The sequence below is a fragment of the Pristiophorus japonicus genome, chromosome 3 (assembly GCF_044704955.1).
Source record: "Pristiophorus japonicus isolate sPriJap1 chromosome 3, sPriJap1.hap1, whole genome shotgun sequence".
Lineage (NCBI taxonomy): Eukaryota > Metazoa > Chordata > Chondrichthyes > Pristiophoridae > Pristiophorus > Pristiophorus japonicus.
Window position 1 is genome coordinate 265,284,816 of NC_091979.1, and position 16,958 is coordinate 265,301,773.

Genomic DNA, 16,958 nt, shown 5'->3' on the forward strand with positions numbered 1-16,958 from the left:
ATGTCGGAAGCTCAGCATCTTGGCATGACCAGTGGGAAATACATGTTTTTTATTCTGCAGCTGCTTGAGGTCAGTGGCTATGTGGTTTGTATGCTTTCAGAAGAAGCTTTTTACAAATAGCATGCTGGCAAGAAGGTGAATATTTTTTGGCAAGAACCATAAACTCCCAAACCATTGAGTTGATGTGATGTAGTTATGTGTTAATAATGGTACTAATCTTTCATAGGCTTGAGATAAGTTACCTTACAAGTAAGCTACATACCAATAATGCATACAGTTCATGCCCAGTTCCTAATATAATTGAATACAGATAAATCCACCATTGGACTGCCTCGCTTGAATCAGATCTATCAAAAATGGGGTAATAGTCAGCTGAATAAAATGTGTCACAATAAATGCTGACACAGAATTTTGCAGAATGAAGTCCTTGAAGGATTTTTTCATTCCTTAGATTTTGTTGACCTGTAAATATGTATTCCATTATTAGAAATGAAAATCGAGAGAGATGTACAATGGGTGGTTGATCTAATATTGTCTGTTTTACACTTGCCCAACATCCAACTTATCCCCAAAGACTTCATAAGATAACTGCACAGCCACATGGCTGCTCCCTGGCTAGGACTACCATTCTGAGGCCATTTGCTTAGAGATTTCCCTTTAATATTGCCATCAAGAAATGTATTCCTCGACATAGAGCCATATCAACATTTTGGTTGCTTAGAAATAAGTGCGTAGAATTACTCTGTGATAGTAGTGTTCAAATGCTTAACACTTTACTGTTCTAATGAAGTTATTAATCTGATTATGACACATTATCCTGGTACTTCAAACTCTCACAGAGCTTCAGTATTTATTTGTGTTTACAAATCTGTAGCAAGTGTTCTTGGTGTTTGAATGTTCTTGTTGGGGATTTCCTCTCTCCTGTGATGTAATATTTTTGGAACTGTTTTTGTTCCCAGGCTCTCAAAAAAAAATTCACAGTTTTTACTTTAGTAAGTTAAATCCAGATGAAGATGTCATGTTTGAGAATATATTGTGCCTGGCAGGGTGGTGGATACATTGTCCCATAAATAGGTCAAGTGTTTTAATGCCTGAATGCCCAGGAATTATCCCAGGTTAGTCATTGCATTACATATATAACAGGTCCAGCGTTTTTGCCCCTCCGCTACAAGATTGCGGATGAAGGAATCGTGATTGATGCTTGAGTTGCCGTACAGAAATATAAGTTGGAAATGGAGAGTTGCACATTGCTCCCAGTTAAATCATGTCACCATGGATGATCAGGCCTCAACCTTGGCCCACAATCCCGACTATCCTGCCTGAGCAGCTGGAGCTACACAAACAGTGACCATCCTCCTGTAGGGAAAGATAAAAGTGGGAACAGTGGGTAGCAGGATAAAGATAAAGTAGAGTTCAAAAGAATTTGCAATGTGCAATTTACCAGTTTTGCATTCACAACAATAAATATATCTCTCTCACTTCTTGCCCTGACTATCCATTATTCATGGATGACAAGAACAAGCATGTAATTTAGAACTCAGCAGCCTTGCATTCTTGTAGAATTAACTAAAACAAAATACACTTCCAAATGTCAGCCAAAAGTAATGGCTTTTCATAACGTTCTGGGTCATCCTGGCAGTTTTAATAGATCACAGGGTAGATTTTGCAAATTAGTGATCCCAGTGCCTGTGGGGAATTCAGGCACAAAGATTAGCACAACCTGCACAATTTCCTATCCATTAACTTTACAGTCAGGAATGCTCATTTCTAAACTCCACCCCTATATTTAATTGTTGTTTGCGTTTGTATTTCAACAAAGGGTGAAGGCAAAAGTGAAAACCTTAGTTCTCATGGTTTATAATGTCATTCGCAACCCTTGGCTGAAGTGCTGTCTTGCAACTCACAAGTATCCATTATTCTCTACTTATCATCAATAATGGCGTTACAGAGACTGAGGATGCTATGGGTAGCTGAAATTGCAAGGCTGACATGATCATGTGGTATATCCATTAAGGGTGTAAAGCAGGAGCATTCTGAACTTGAACTTGCTTCTCCAGCTTCCTCTGATTCATTCGGTAAGAGTCAAACATGAAGGGAGTGTAAAAGCAATGAGACTCATCCAGAGTATCTCAGTTCCCATCCTTATCATCATCATCATCATAGGCATTCCCTCGGAATTGAGGAAGACTTGCTTCCACTCCCAACGTGAGTTCTTTGGTGGCTGAACAGTCCAATTCGAGAGCCACGGACCCTGTTACAGGTGGGACAGACATTCGTCGAGGGAAGGGGTGGCTGGGGCTGGTTTGCCGTGCGCTCCTTCCGCTGCCTGCGCTTGACCTCTTCACGCTCTTTGCGTTGAGACTCGAAGAGCTCAACGCCCTCCCGGATGCACTTTCTCCACCTTGGGCGGTCTTCGGCCAGGGTCTCCCAAGTGTCAGTGGTGATGTCGCACTTTACCAGGGAGGCTTTGAAAGTGTCCTTGTAACGTTTCCTCTGCCCACGTTTGGCTTGTTTACCATGAAGGAGCTCTGCATAAAGCATTTGCTTAGGGAATCTCGTATCTGGCATGCGAACTATGTGGCCTGCCCAGCGAAGCTGATCAAGTGTGGTCAGTGCTTCAATACTGGGGACGTTAGCCTGGTCGTGGACACTGATGATGGTGCGCCTGTCCTCCCAGGGGATTTGCATGATCTTGCGGAGACATCGTTGGTGATATATCTCCAGAGACTTTAGGTGCCTTCTATACATCATCCATGCCTCTGATCCATATAGGAGGGCGGGTATTACTACAGCCCTGTAAACCATGAGCTTCGTGGTAGATTTGAGGGCCTGGTCTTCAAACACTCTTTTCCTCAGACAGCTGAAGGCTGCACTAGTGCACTGGAGGTGATGTTGAATCTCCGCATCAACGTCTGCCTTTGTTGATAAGAGGCTCCCGAGATATGGGAAATGGTCCACGTTGTCGAAGGCTGCGAATCTTGATGATTGGAGGGCAGTGCTGTGCGGCGGGGACAGGCTGGTGGAGGACCTTTGTCTTATGGATGTTAAGAGTAAGGCCCATGCTTTCATATGCCTCAGTGAATACGTCGACTATATCCTGGAGTCCAGCCTCAGAATGTGCGCAGGCGCAGGCGTCGTCCATGTACTGTAGCTCGACGACAGAGGTTGGGGTGGTCTTGGACCTGGCCTGGAGGCGGTGTAGGTTAAACAGCTTCCCACTGGTTCTGTAGTTTAGTTCCACTCCAGCGGGGAGCTTGTTGATTGTGAGGTGGAGCATGGCAGAGAGGAAGATTGCGAAGAGGGTTGGGGCGATGACGCAGCCCTGTTTGACCCCGGCCCGGACGTGAATTGGGTCTGTGATGGATCCGTTGGTAAGTCCCACAAATGACATCCATAAGACAGAATGGGAACTGCTCGCATTGTTTCAAAGCTTTCTTCTTCTCCACAGGATACATTTTGGAAATCTGCTTTAGTGAATGGGAAAGATGCAGTTGCCTTGGAGGCGTACAGATCAGTATTTCTGATTGCAATGAAGCCATACAGCGGATATAACTACTTCAACTTTCTACAAGAAGTGTACCAACGATTAAAAGGAGCTCCCTTTTACAGTGATCTGTCTTCGGAGTCCGAGGTTTATAACAGAACTTACTTATGTTATTAGAGCACGTTTGCCTTCTTCACTGAAAGTGAATGGAATTTAAAATAAGTCCATTGATGCTTGCGTTTATTTATTTTATTAAGCTGGCTTCACCAAGGCGGTAAAATAAATTTTAAGCATGATCAAAAAAGTTTTACTGATGGTCTAATAGATAAAACATGGCCAGGTGCAACATTAAAAAGCACCCAGGTTCAATTCCTGGGAAATGAGCATGTGTGAATGTCAGGTGAGGACAGATCAGCCTCTGCTGTGGCCTCCTCCACAATCCAATAGTCAGTCAAGGCTCAGACATGAAGATGAAGACTTTTCAGTGATGTGAGTGAGCTGGGAAAACCTGCCTTCCCACTTGCACTGTGATGAGCACAGGCCCAATATTGCACAGTTTGGAGCAGTACGAAAATGCTATACAGGGTATTGGTAGCCGGGTATGTTGTGTTAAGAGAGAAAATATAAATAAACCACATAATTCAAAAGATAGAACAAATTTATTGAAGTATTGTCTGGACGTTTATTTTTAAATCTTGACAAGTCTTCTTCCTTGAAGACAGTCCTCGGTGAGTAGTAAAAGGAAGAAAATCTGAATGAGTGCTTCAAGTCCCATAAGAGCGCATAAATCTAGGCTGGCACTTCAGTACTGCACTGTCGGTAGTTTTATCACAGATGACACTACCCATAGGGCCTGAGTTTGGGCGAATTTTCCCGGAGGTCTCGATGGTTTCTGGGCGCTCTCCCCTCCGAGCGAGTTTGGTCAGGTCCTCACGCTGGCGGGGAGAGAAGACCGCTGGGGACTGTCCGCTGGTGTACGCCGGCGTGTAACAAAAGTCCTCCTGCCCGCTGAGTCCCCAATTTGGTCCGGGCGGTCCTCCGCTCCAGCAGCAGAAGAGACCACCGCGTGGAGACCTGCAACAAATGGTTAGTGCACTTCTTTTCTTTATTTCTTTTGCAGGGAGTAAGGTGGATGGGGTCCACTGAAGGATTTCTGGTAGTTTTTAAAAATTGTTTTGAAAAATGTTTTAATTTCCCCGTTTCCCCCCACTCCCTGGGGCCGACTCTATCCTCGGCGTTACTTTGCCAAGGATCGCATTTGCCACCCAGAATGGGACCTACAGCCCGCTGCTGTCCAGAATCGTCGTGCAAGGCCCATTTTTGTCGCTGGGCGGTTTTCCCCACATTTTTTCACGAAACTTCCGCCCAAAATACCGTCAGCATCTTAACGGTCCTTGGGCCGTACTTGGGCAGAATTTAGGTTTCACCAAACTCGGGCTCATTGTCTTTCGGATGAGATATTAAACCTCTCAGGTGGATGTAAAAGATCCCATGGCACTATTTTGAAGAAGAGCAGGGGAGTTATCCCCGGTGTCCCGGCCAATATTTGTCCCTCAATCAACATAACTAAAACAGATTACCTGGTCATTATCATATTGCTGTTTGTAGGAGTTTGCTGTGTGCAAATTGGCTGCCACAGTTCCCGCATTACTACAGTGATTACACTCCAAATAGTACTTCACTGGCTGTAAAGTGCTTTGAGACGTCCGGTGGTCGTGAAAGGCGCTATATAAATGCAAGTCTTTTTTTTAATCTATCAGCTGCCCTTTAGAAGCAGCCTGCCTTCAAGCTTCATTGGGATATCCTGCATACCTCTAATAAATAAACCATTGTTAATAACTGGAATATACATAACGCTGCCTAATAAGGAATATGCCTATGTCACTTTCTGTCAAACGGGAGGTAATCCCGTTCAATACAAAACAAGGCAAGGTGCAAAATAACCCCAGTGGGTGTGATCCAAGTGGTGATCAGGCAAGAGACTCATTGAGGATAATAACGATAGAAATGTTGCTGTGGGGGATATACTGCGATATGATTATAAAAGAGATAGTAGTAAATACTCTAAATGAACTAGATTATTCAGCAGACTTAGATGAAGAAATAAAAGAGGAATTATTGGTGTGACACTTAAAGTTTGGTTGTAACCTATTTTTTATGTGGTGCAATGCAGGTGAGCTCCTATTCAGCTTATCTTCACGATGCAGTATTGCTGTACGCAATGGGTGTTCAAGAAATGTTAAAGGCAGGAAAGAACCCATATGATGGAAGAGCACTTATTAAGAGTTTGAAAGGTTACGGTAAAGGACGATTTTATGGTAAGTAATAAGAGAACATAAGAAATAGGAGCAGGAGTAGGGCATTTGGCCCCTCGAGCCTGCTCCCCATTCAATATCATGGCTGATCTGATCTTGGGCTCAGCTCCACTTCCCTGCCCGCTCCCCATGACCCTTCACGCCCTTATCGCTCAAAAATCTGTCTAACCCCACCTTAAATATATTCAATGACCCAGCCTCCACAGCTCTCCGGGACAGAGAATTCCACAGATTTACAACCCTCTGAGAGAAGAAATACCTTCTCATCTCAGTTTTAAATGGGCGGCCCCTTATTCTGAGACTATGCCCCCTAGTTTTAGATTCCCCCACAAGGGGTAACATCCTCTCTGCATCTACCTTGTCAAGCCCCCCTCAGTATCTTATATGTGTCAATAAGATCACCTCTCATTCTTCTAAACTCCAATGAGTATAGGCCCAACCTACTCAACCTTTCTCCATAAGTCAACCCCTTCATCTCAGGAATCAACCTAGTGAACCTTCTCTGAACTGCCTCCAATGCAAGTATATCCCTCCTTAAATAAGGAGACCCAAACTGTACGCAGTACTCTCGGTGTGGCCTCAATAATACCCTGTACAGTTGTAGTAGGACTTCTCTGCTTTTATACTCCATCCCCTTTGCCATAAAGGCCAACATTCCATTTGCCTTCCTGATTACCTGCTGTACCTGCATACTAACTTTTTGCATTTCATGCACAAGGACCCTAGGTCCCTCTGTGCTGCAGCATTTTGTAATTTCTCCCCATTTAAATAATAATTAGCTTTTTTATTTTTCCTGCCAAAGTGGATAACCTCACACTTTCCCACATTATACTCCATCTGTTAAATGTTTGCCCACTCACTTAGCCTGTTTATATCTCTTTGAAGATTTTTTGTGTCCTCCTCACAACTTGCTTTCCCACCCATCTTTGTATCATCAGCAAACTTGGCTGCATTACACTCGGTCCCTTCACTCTATTCATTAATATAAATTGTAAATAGTTGAGGCCCCAGCAGCGATCCCTGTGGCACCTCACTAGTTACCATTTACCAACTGGAAAATTACCCATTTATCCCAACTCTCTGTTTTCTGTTAGTTAGCCAATCCGCTATCCATACTAATATATTACCCCCTACCCCGTGAGCTTTTATCTTGTGCAGTAACCTTTTATGTGGCACCTTATAGAATGCCTTCTGAAAATCTAAATACACCACATCCACAGGTTCCCACTTATCCACCCTGTTTGTTACATCCTCAAAGAACTCCAGCAAATTTGTCAAACATGATTTTCCTTTCATAAAACCATGCTGACTCTGCTTGACTGTATTATGCTTTTCCAAATGCCCTGCTACTGCTTCCTTAATAATGGACTCCAGCATTTTCCCAACAACAGATGTTAGGCTAACTGGTCGAAAATTTCCTGCTTTTTGTCTGCCTCCTTTTTTAAATAGGGGCATTTGCCGTTTTCCAGTCCGCTGGGACCTCCCCAGAATCCAGGGAATTTTGGTAGATTATAACCAATGCATCCACTATCTCTGCAGCCACTTCTTTTAAGACCCTAGGATGCAAACCATCAGGTCCAGGGGACTTGTCCACCTTTAGTCTCATTATTTTAACAAGTACTTTTTCTTTAGTGATAGTGATTGTTTTAAGTTCCTCACTCCCTATAGCCCCTTGATTATCCATTATTGGGATGTTTTTAATGTCTTCTACCGTGAACACCGATACAAAATATTTGTTCAAAGTCTCTGCCTGTTCCCCATTATTAATTCCCCAGTCTCATCCTCTAAGGGACCAACATTTACTTTAGCTACTGTCTTTCTTTTTATATACCCGTAGAAACTCTTACCATCTGTTTTTATATTTTTTGCTACTTTACTTTCATAATCTATCTTCCCTCTCTTTATTATTTTTTTAGTCAAAATTTGCTGTTTTTTAAAAGTTTCCCAATCCTCTGGTCTCCCACTAATCTTGGCCACTTTGTATGCCATTGTTTTCAATTTGATACCATCCTTTATTTCTCTTCTCTTAAAGTCTTTCCTTCTTACTGGAATATATTTTTGTTCAGAATTATGAAATATCACCTTAAATGTCTGCCACTGCTCATCAACCGTCTTACATTTTAATCTATTTTCCCAGTCCAATTTAGACAACTCTGCCTTCATACCTTTGTAGTCTCCTTTATTTAAGCTTAGGACACTGGTTTGAGATCCAACTTTCTCACCCTCCAACTGAATTTGAAATTCAACCATGCTATGATCACTCTTTCCTAGAGGATCCTTTACTAGGAGATCATTTATTAATCCTGTCTCATTACACAGTACCAGATCTAAGATAGCCTGCTCCCTGGTTGGTTCTGCAATGTACCACACATGGAAACCATCCTGGATATACTCAATGAACTCTTCCTCAAGGCTACCATGGCCAATTTGATTTGTCCAATCAATATGAAGATTAAAATTACCCATGATTATTGCTGTTCCTTTTTTATAAGCCTCCATTATTTCTTGATTTATACTCTGTCCAAAGAGTGTAGCTACTGTTAGGGGGCCTATAGACTATGCCCACCTGTGACTTCTTCCCCATATTATTTCTTATCTCCATCCAAACTAATTCTACATCTTCGTCTTCTGAGCCAATATCATTTCTTACTACCGCACTGATCTCATCCATTATTGATAGAGCTACCCCACCTCCTTTTCCTTTGTCTATCCTTCCACATTGTCAAATACCCTGAATATTCAGTTCCTAGCCTTGGTCACCTTGCAACCATGTCTCTGTAATGGCTATCAGATCATACCCATTTATATCTATTTGTGCCGTCAACTCATCTATCTTGTTACGAATGCTGCATGCATTCAGATAAAGAGCTTTTCATTTTGTTTTTTTACCATTTTTCCCTGCTTTGACCCAACTTTCTGTTCCTTTCTGTCACCTTCTGGGTGGCATTTCTCTCAGTGCTACCCTGCTCTATTGCTTTCTCCTTGTTCTTGACTTTTTAAATTTCCACTCACCTGAATCCTCCCCCCCACACTTTAGTTTAAAGCCCTCTCTACAGCCCTAGCTATTCGATTCGCCAGGACACTAGTCCTAGCATGGTTCAAGTGAAGCCCGTCTCGATGAAACAGCTCCCTCTTACCCCAGTACAGGTGCCAGTGCCCCTTAAACCGAAATCCATTTCTTCCACACCTGTCTTTGAGCCATGTATTCAACTCACTGATCTTATTTACCCTATGCAAATTTGCTCGTGGTTCAGCTAGTAATCCAGAGATTATTACCCTTGTGGTTCTGCTTTTTAATTTAGCCGCTAACTATTCATACTCCCTCAGCAGAACCTCTTTCTTTGTCCTATCTATGTCGTTGGTACCTATGTGGACTACGATAACTGGATCTTCCCCCTCCCACTCCGAGCCCAGAGGAGGTGTCTTTAACCCTGGCACCGGGCAGGCAACACAGATTGTACCTCAAGCTTTCTTTCATTCACTTGTCATCACTTGTTCTTCCGCTCGCATTAGTTCTCTCCACAGTGGTTTGTAACAGGGCACGGTGACGCACCCTAATTAGAGCAGCCTAATCTGAGCTTCCCTCATTATTAATATATTCATTCACTTCCTTCTCGTTAATCTTTTGCTACTAACACCCCATGAATGCCAGGCGAACAAGTTAAAATTGGTCCCAGGAAGTGATCTTCTATTACATTACAAATGTATTGGTTTTATTAGTACAACAATAGGGGTTTTATGTACTTTAGGAGAATTAGGTATTGGTGAAACTATTCAAAAGAACAAGTTGTTTTGACCAGACCCAGTTTGATCCCATTTTATCCCTTCCTCATTGTGGCAGTTCATTGCCACTCATCCTTCCTACACTATAGAGGGGAGATGAATAGATCAGATTCAAACTCAGCATCCAGCACAGTGTCAGTCCATACTCAATTATGAGCTGGAAGACACAAAATCTCTTTTCTTTCAAGCCAAGATACTCTGCCTCTGAACAAACATTGCTCCTCAGGGCCTAGCTGAGATCCAACAGATCTCCTCAGGTTGGTGCCAGAAGGTGGGCCGCAATTTGAAACAATTGGCTACTCAAAACACAGGATACATCAGGTAACAAATAACTACATTCCAGAATGCTTTGGGTGGAAGCCATGCAGAAGATTTTTTTGGGGGGGACCTGAGATTAGGGACGGAGGCTTCCTTCGGGCGAACACCTCTGACCCGAAACGTCTCTACGAATGTACCTGGTGGTCCCGGAGGCGCCTTGGATTCTGGTCGGAGGCCTTCTTTCCACACGCTTCGCAGCGCGTCCACGTCTTCTCGATATGGACTGAGAAGCTGGAGTCACGTGGGCCTGGACAACCAATCATGGTACAGTATTCTCATTGATAGTAATGGGAACTCCAATTTTACGAGTTCCCATTACTAGCAATGAGAATAAGCCGCTAAAACACCCAAACACAACATAATAAATAACAAAAACACTACACATATTTAAAATTAATTGAAATTAAATGTTTTAGAAAAAAGATATATTTTGGGGATTTTTAAAAAATGTGTTTTAATAGGGTTTAAAATAAACTTACCTTAGTGGACAGGGTTTTTCCTATAAAAATGTATATTTAAATTTTATTTTTATATGTTTTAAAACTCTTACGCTGGTAAAAGTAAGCTATGCGCCTGCTTTTACTAGGCGTAAAAGTTTGAAGGACATTCACTGGGCAAGAGATGGGCAAATAGCCTAATCTCGTCCACGCGGATGTCCTTCTCCCGGGGATGCGGAGGATCTGTCAAGAGATATCTTGACGGATCGGAAAAGCCGGTTTTCGGCGCATGCGCATTGCGCGCCAAAATTCGGCTTTTGGGAGGCCTCGCCGGGTCGCTAAGTATTCCGTACGGACCCGGCAAGGCCGGAATTTCAGGGCCATTATTTAAAAGCAGCTCAAGATGCATTTTCTAGGATATTAGTGCACAAAAATAAAAATAGCCCACTAAAAGTAGGATTGTGGTCTAATGTGCAACAATTATAAAAATAGTGCACAATTGTGCAATTAAAAATGGGGTCCATTTCCACGCAAATGGTAACAAGTGATCATGTTGCAGTGCTGCCTTTTACACAATGAATAGTTTATGGCAGTTTATATATTTATTTGTACCCTGTTACTGCCCATTTTCCTGACTTAAAAGCTATTTGTGACCACATTCCTACTCCAATTGGAAATGTAGGATTGTCTCAGCTATGGTCTCACCTTCACTATCATCTTTGCCACCCTGTGATAATCAAGCAGCAGGAAGCACATTTGGAGTAGGGCAACTTATGTCAATATTTTCCTTCTCACAAACGGGATGGGCCATTTCAAAATTGACCTCTATCCAACCTGAGAACCAGTGATGCTCATACAATCCAAACAAAGGAACTTGGGACTCTTTATTATCTCCCTATTAAACTAATCTCTCTTTCCCTCTTTTTTTATTTCTCTTTCTGTACCTGATTTGACAGTGAATTCACGCAGCTTCTCAGTCCTTGTGCTGTTCATTTCTCCAATCTGATTGGTTAGGGAGATACGCAATTGCTTGCCCTGTTCACTCAAGTCACAGATGCCTGGATCCCTCGGTGTAATGTATTCAGCTTGCACTTTCAGCAACTTGCCACGCAAAAAATTAAAGAACCTAAACGTGCAAGGGCAAGTCTAGCTAACGGCAGATGGTTCTCAGATGGTCCAACGTAACCACTCGAAAGAAACCTGGTCAAACCTGAGTGTAATGCAATATCTCATTTATGGATGGGCCTTTAGCAGTCCAATGCCCAATGGGAATGAACAACGGGGTACTTGGCTATTGTGAGACACTCTGCTTTGAGGAAGAAGTAAAAGTTGACAGTCAGTTCAAACTCTCCACCACAGGTCCATCATTCAACAGCATATCCTGCTTCCAACTCTGGCCAAATTCACAGAAACTAATGTATATATGACTGCTTTTGATTATAACTATATTGATAAGGATATCAAAAGTGTATTGGAGATTGTAACATTTTTTGTAAGTAAAAGACAAGTCCATGTGAAGAGGACAAATATCCTTTTGCCCTCTTGTGATACTAGAAACTATATAGAAATTGAGAGCACTAAACCTACTCTTTCTTTATGTTATTAGGTATAACTGGCTTGGTGGATATTGATAGCTCCGGGAAAAGATATATGGATTATTTTGTATATGGCTTGCAGTGGTACGGGAACATCACAAAGTTTGTTCCTGTTCTTCAATACGACAGCTACAGAAAATCAGTAAAGTAGGTTCTGCTGAGTAGCTTATCATTAGGTCATTGAGTACTGCGGTACTTTGTAACAATATTCGTTCATGTATAGGACCTGAAGGGATGAAAGACTCTTTCCTCAGAAGGCTCATGAAAAAGTGTTTATCAAACTTATTTTGTATTTGGGGTAACGAGAAACACAGAGCTGTACATCATTCTGGTCACAACAATACCACCTTCAAATGATACAATGACGTGTTTCACTATAACAATGTTAATATTTGATGGACACTTCCTCGTGTAAAAATTTCTTCTTCAAAACGCAATGATTTGCAGTCATAACCTTCTACCTTGTTCTCATTTAAAAAAATTAAAAACCTGTTAAATTGTACTGCAATTTTAATGTTTCACAAGTAACAACAACAACAACTTGTTTTTTTATAGTGCCTTTAAAGTAGTGAAACGTCCCAGGGCACTTCACAGGAGTGTTATCAGATAATAAATTTGACACCGAGCCACATAAGGAGAAATTAGAGCAGGTAACCAAAAGCTACCTCAAAGAGGTAGGTTTTGAGGTGCGTCTTGAAGGAGGAAAGAGGTAAAGAGGCGGAGAGGTTAAGGCAGGGAATTCCAGAGCTTGGGGCTGAGGCAACAGAAGACACAGCCACCAATGGTTGAACTATTATAATCAGGGATGCTCAAGAGGACAGAATTAGAAGAGCACAGACAGGGGGTTGTGGGGCTTGAGAAGATTACAGAGATAGGGAGGGGTGAGGCCATGGAAGGATTTGAAAACAAGGATGAGAATTTTGAAATCATGGCATTGCTTAATATAGGCCAGTGAACACAGGGGTGATAGGTGAGCGGGACTTGGTGTGAGTTAGGACATGGCAACTGAGTTTTGGATCATCTCTAGTAGGGTAGAATGTGGGAGCCAGCCAGGAATAGTCAAATCTAGAGGTAACAAAGGCATGGATGAGAGCTTCAGCAGTGGATGAGCTGAGGCAAGGGCAAAGATGTGCGATGTTACGGAGGTGGAAATAGGCGGTAACAATGAGTTATCAAATGGGGGGAGACATTGCCTGTGTGTTATGTATAGCAAAAACATGAACATATTTATAAAGAGGACACAAATTTTACTGCACATGATGTACAGGGAAGATCTCCCCTATAAAAGCTAGAATATTGGATAAAATGTACACTGCAAGACAGGGATTTTCCTTGTCACAAAACAATATTTACTCTTAGAAAATGTGCATACAATGAGTCGTGGAATGACTATTTCTTCTTTCCCATTTTTGCAGCTCAACTAAAGAATTTGATTACATTTCATGGCCTGATGGAACTCCTGTTAAAGACCGTCCTGACTGTGGATTTTACAATGAGCTTTGTGATTCAGTCTCCAAAAGTAGGCATTTAACCAAGTCATTCTCCTGTATGGGATAGACGTTCCCTGTCTGCCATCTTTCATATGTTCATAGCATGTATACAATTTTTCTGATAAGTGTTCACGTTCATTAAAGTAACATGGGACTAAAATTTCTCCTGTTGATAACTTGACCAAGAAAGTCAGGTTAATGTATTTAATGCCATTTTTGTTCTACAATAATCAATAGGGTGAATTTCACTCCCATAGTCAGGTGCGTTTAGTGTGATGGTGATTAGGGCTATCGAATGGTACCAGGGCTTAAAGGGTTAAAATATGGGGACATATTGCATAGACGAGGCTTGTATTCCATTGAGTATAGAAGGTTAAGGGGTGATCTAATTGAGGTGTTTAAGCTGATTAACATATTTGACAGGGTGGATAGAGGTAAAGTATTTCTTCTGGTTGGGGAGTCCAGAACAAGTGGGCAGAACCTTAAAATTAGAGCTAGGCCGTTCAAGGATGATGTTTAGGAAGCACTTCTACACAAACAGGGTAGTGGAAATCTGAAACTCTCTCCCCCAAAAAACTGTTGAGGCGAAGAGGCTGAAATTGCCCACCGCTGGAAATGGGATGCATGCACCCTGTTTCTAGTGTTTTTACCGCCGCGGTGGATGAGGTGGCCTCTTGAGCGAAATCCCGCTTTTTGGCTTTTTTTTTTCAGCGGACCGGGAGTCGCTCATAATGGGGGCGGATATGCGGCGCTGAGCACACTAGAGGGGCAGAAGTTGGGGGCGGGCGGAGTGGCTGCCGCTGTCAGTCATCAGCATAGCGCTGATGATATCATCACGGCACCACGTCACCACGGCTCTCCCCTTCACTCCACTGGGCCACCAGGGCCAGTGGCCTGACACCCAAGAGGGGGTGAACCACAATCTAATTTAATGGCGGAACAGGCTTGAGGTGCTGAGCGGCCTTTTCCTGTTCCTATGCTCGTGTGGAGGATAAACACAAACACAGCCTGGTTGGGACAAACATATTATACAGAATATAAGGATCTTCACAAAATGGAATTCTGATTGGCTAAGAACTATGCTAAACCATTATTATAAATAGTTGGGCCAAACAGCCTGTCCCTGTGTTTTTGTAATTCTATATTTTGGACCAGGTTTATACCCAAAAGTGAAAGTTTCCTGTCCAGGTGATGCTGTTTAGCTATTTTATGTTAATGAACCTGCCACAATTAATTAATTAATTATACCTCTAACATTTTATATGCTTCTGACAGCTCAGCTTTCAGTTGCAGAGGGCAACATTCAGATTCATGCAAACAGGTAATCAATTCATTGAGAGGGTCTCGAAAATGTTAGGAATCCTTAAAAAATAATTTGTGCAACAAGATATTATTAATTCAAGAGAGCTATTCATTTAACAGATATTAGTTTAAATGGGTTCATTGTGGTTGTTTTTGTGAATGGCCTATCCTCAGTTTCATGGGACTGTATATGGTTGAGTATATGGATCTTCACAAAAGGGAATTCTGATTGGCTAAGAACTATGCTAATCTATTATCATAAATGCACAGCATTAGACTTTATTATTAGCCAATCAGAATTCCCTTCTGTGAAGATTAAAGGCTGTTGCTGTCAGAATTGGTGCAGAAAACAATTAACTTCTGGCTTATTCGGGGGAAATTTAGCTCCCTGCGCCTAACAGAAACTGGGTGGAACAAGAGATAAAATCCAAGCAATTGGCGTTCATTTTCCGGCACACAGCCACCTTAATGCTGCTGTGTACGTGGGAGGTTGAGAAGATGCCTGACCCAGTTGGGAGTCTCATAAAAAATACAAATCGGGGAACTATCAATAGGACAGTGATGCAATTTTAACTGCCTACTGATCGGAATGTTATTCCTGGACGCTCCATTCAGGACAAACCATCGGAAGCGTAAAACTTACCTTTATGGGGTCCGGAGGAGCAGGTGGCCTCCCAGCCCCTCAGAAAATGTTTGGGCCCCTGCCACCTGGACTCCCCCCTCCCACCAATGAAACCCTCCTGAACATCCCCTGGCCCTTCCACCTCCACCCCAACCCCCCCCACACACACAATTTACCTGATTGCCGGCTTGGCAGCCTTCGGGCTGCCTGATCTTAGTCGGCCCAAAACCAGCGAGCTGCCTCTGGATGCCCATTTTGAGCAGGATGTTAATGAGGCCAGGCCGTTAAAATGAACCAGGACTCCCGCTGGTTTCCTGCCTGGGAGTTAAAATTCCCCCTATTGTAATACTACCTTCTGTAGAATTTAAATGTATTTACCGCAAACACCGGTGCATTACAATCCTGATAAATACTGTCCACACACATTTACTGACTATTGTCAATTTAGTCCAGTCTGGTTATGTACTCACTTGGTCTGCTCTGCTTTTCCAGCTAACCCCCTGGTGATTATAGTCATTATCTGCGTGGTCATTGCTTTAGTTGCAGCTGCTTTTATTGCCTTCCAAATGGTACAGAAACGTAAATCACGAAATCAAGTTCAGGATACGTGGTGGAAAATAAGTTATGAAGACATCATTATCCTGAAAGAAAACAAGGTACAGGATTGGCAGTAGATAACTTATTACTGTTATCAAATATTAAAACAGACATAAAATGAAGCACGATTTTACACAAATGGTGTTTTTTTCCCCCTCATATCAATGCACAGAGGCATGTTGATGCATTGTCTGGTACTACCCCATCAATCATAGAAGTTGGAAGCCAAAGCTCTAAAACTAATATATCAAATCATCAGAATTATGGTTTCAAAGACAAACTAGGAAACAGAGTAGTTTATACCACAGTCGGCCTTTACCAGGTGAGTTTGCTTCAAGAATTCTTACATTGTTAAAATATACTAAGTGATGTTTTATTGAGCAAGGTCGGAACATTGCCAGGAATAAGATTGTTAACAAAATTTGATTGCAATAGTATTTAAAATACATTCACAACACAACCTTGAAATATATGCCTATTCATCTCAGTGGGACTTTATCTTCATGATGTAAGATTTCATATACACTGACAGATTTCACATCAAAGGAACTGACTGCAATATTCAAGAAGCTAACATACTCAAGCTTAAACCTAGCAGGCTGTTCCCCAAACCCTCACACAGCTTCCAACAAAAGCTTCAGACTCCGAGATTTTCTTCATTGAGAAATCTAGATGAAAGGCCAAGGCCTGTGGCAAGACAAGAATCAAAAATTTTGATGAGCTAAGGCCAAGCTAGGGTTTTAAAAACTTGTAGATTGGAGGATGATGGGAAAACTGCCTAAGTTCAACAGTTTTGAGTCCGGGGCAGATTGCATCTTTCACCCCCACCGAGATGTCTGCGCTCCTCTAATTCTGCCCTCCTGAACATCCCTGCCTATAATCGCTCAACCACTGGTGGATGTGCCTTCTGTTGCCTAGGCCCCGAGCTCTGGAATTTCCTGCCTAAACCTCTCCGCCTCTCTACCTCTCTTTCTTCCTTCAAGATGCTCCTTAAAACATACCTCTTTGATCAAGC

At 42.3% G+C, this 16,958-nt stretch overlaps 1 protein-coding gene across 1 annotated transcript in view; it reads left to right on the top strand.

Annotated features, from left to right (window-relative positions):
- The window catches only part of gucy2g (guanylate cyclase 2g), a 130,770-nt gene continuing 113,812 nt past the window's right edge, over positions 1 to 16,958 (top strand). Inside the window, exons 1-7 of the mRNA XM_070873982.1 lie at positions 1 to 69; positions 3,449 to 3,631; positions 5,658 to 5,802; positions 11,944 to 12,079; positions 13,348 to 13,451; positions 15,839 to 16,002; positions 16,116 to 16,265. Of these exons, the coding sequence (XP_070730083.1) occupies positions 1 to 69; positions 3,449 to 3,631; positions 5,658 to 5,802; positions 11,944 to 12,079; positions 13,348 to 13,451; positions 15,839 to 16,002; positions 16,116 to 16,265 (951 nt within the window). The remainder of the gene's footprint in view (positions 70 to 3,448; positions 3,632 to 5,657; positions 5,803 to 11,943; positions 12,080 to 13,347; positions 13,452 to 15,838; positions 16,003 to 16,115; positions 16,266 to 16,958) is intronic.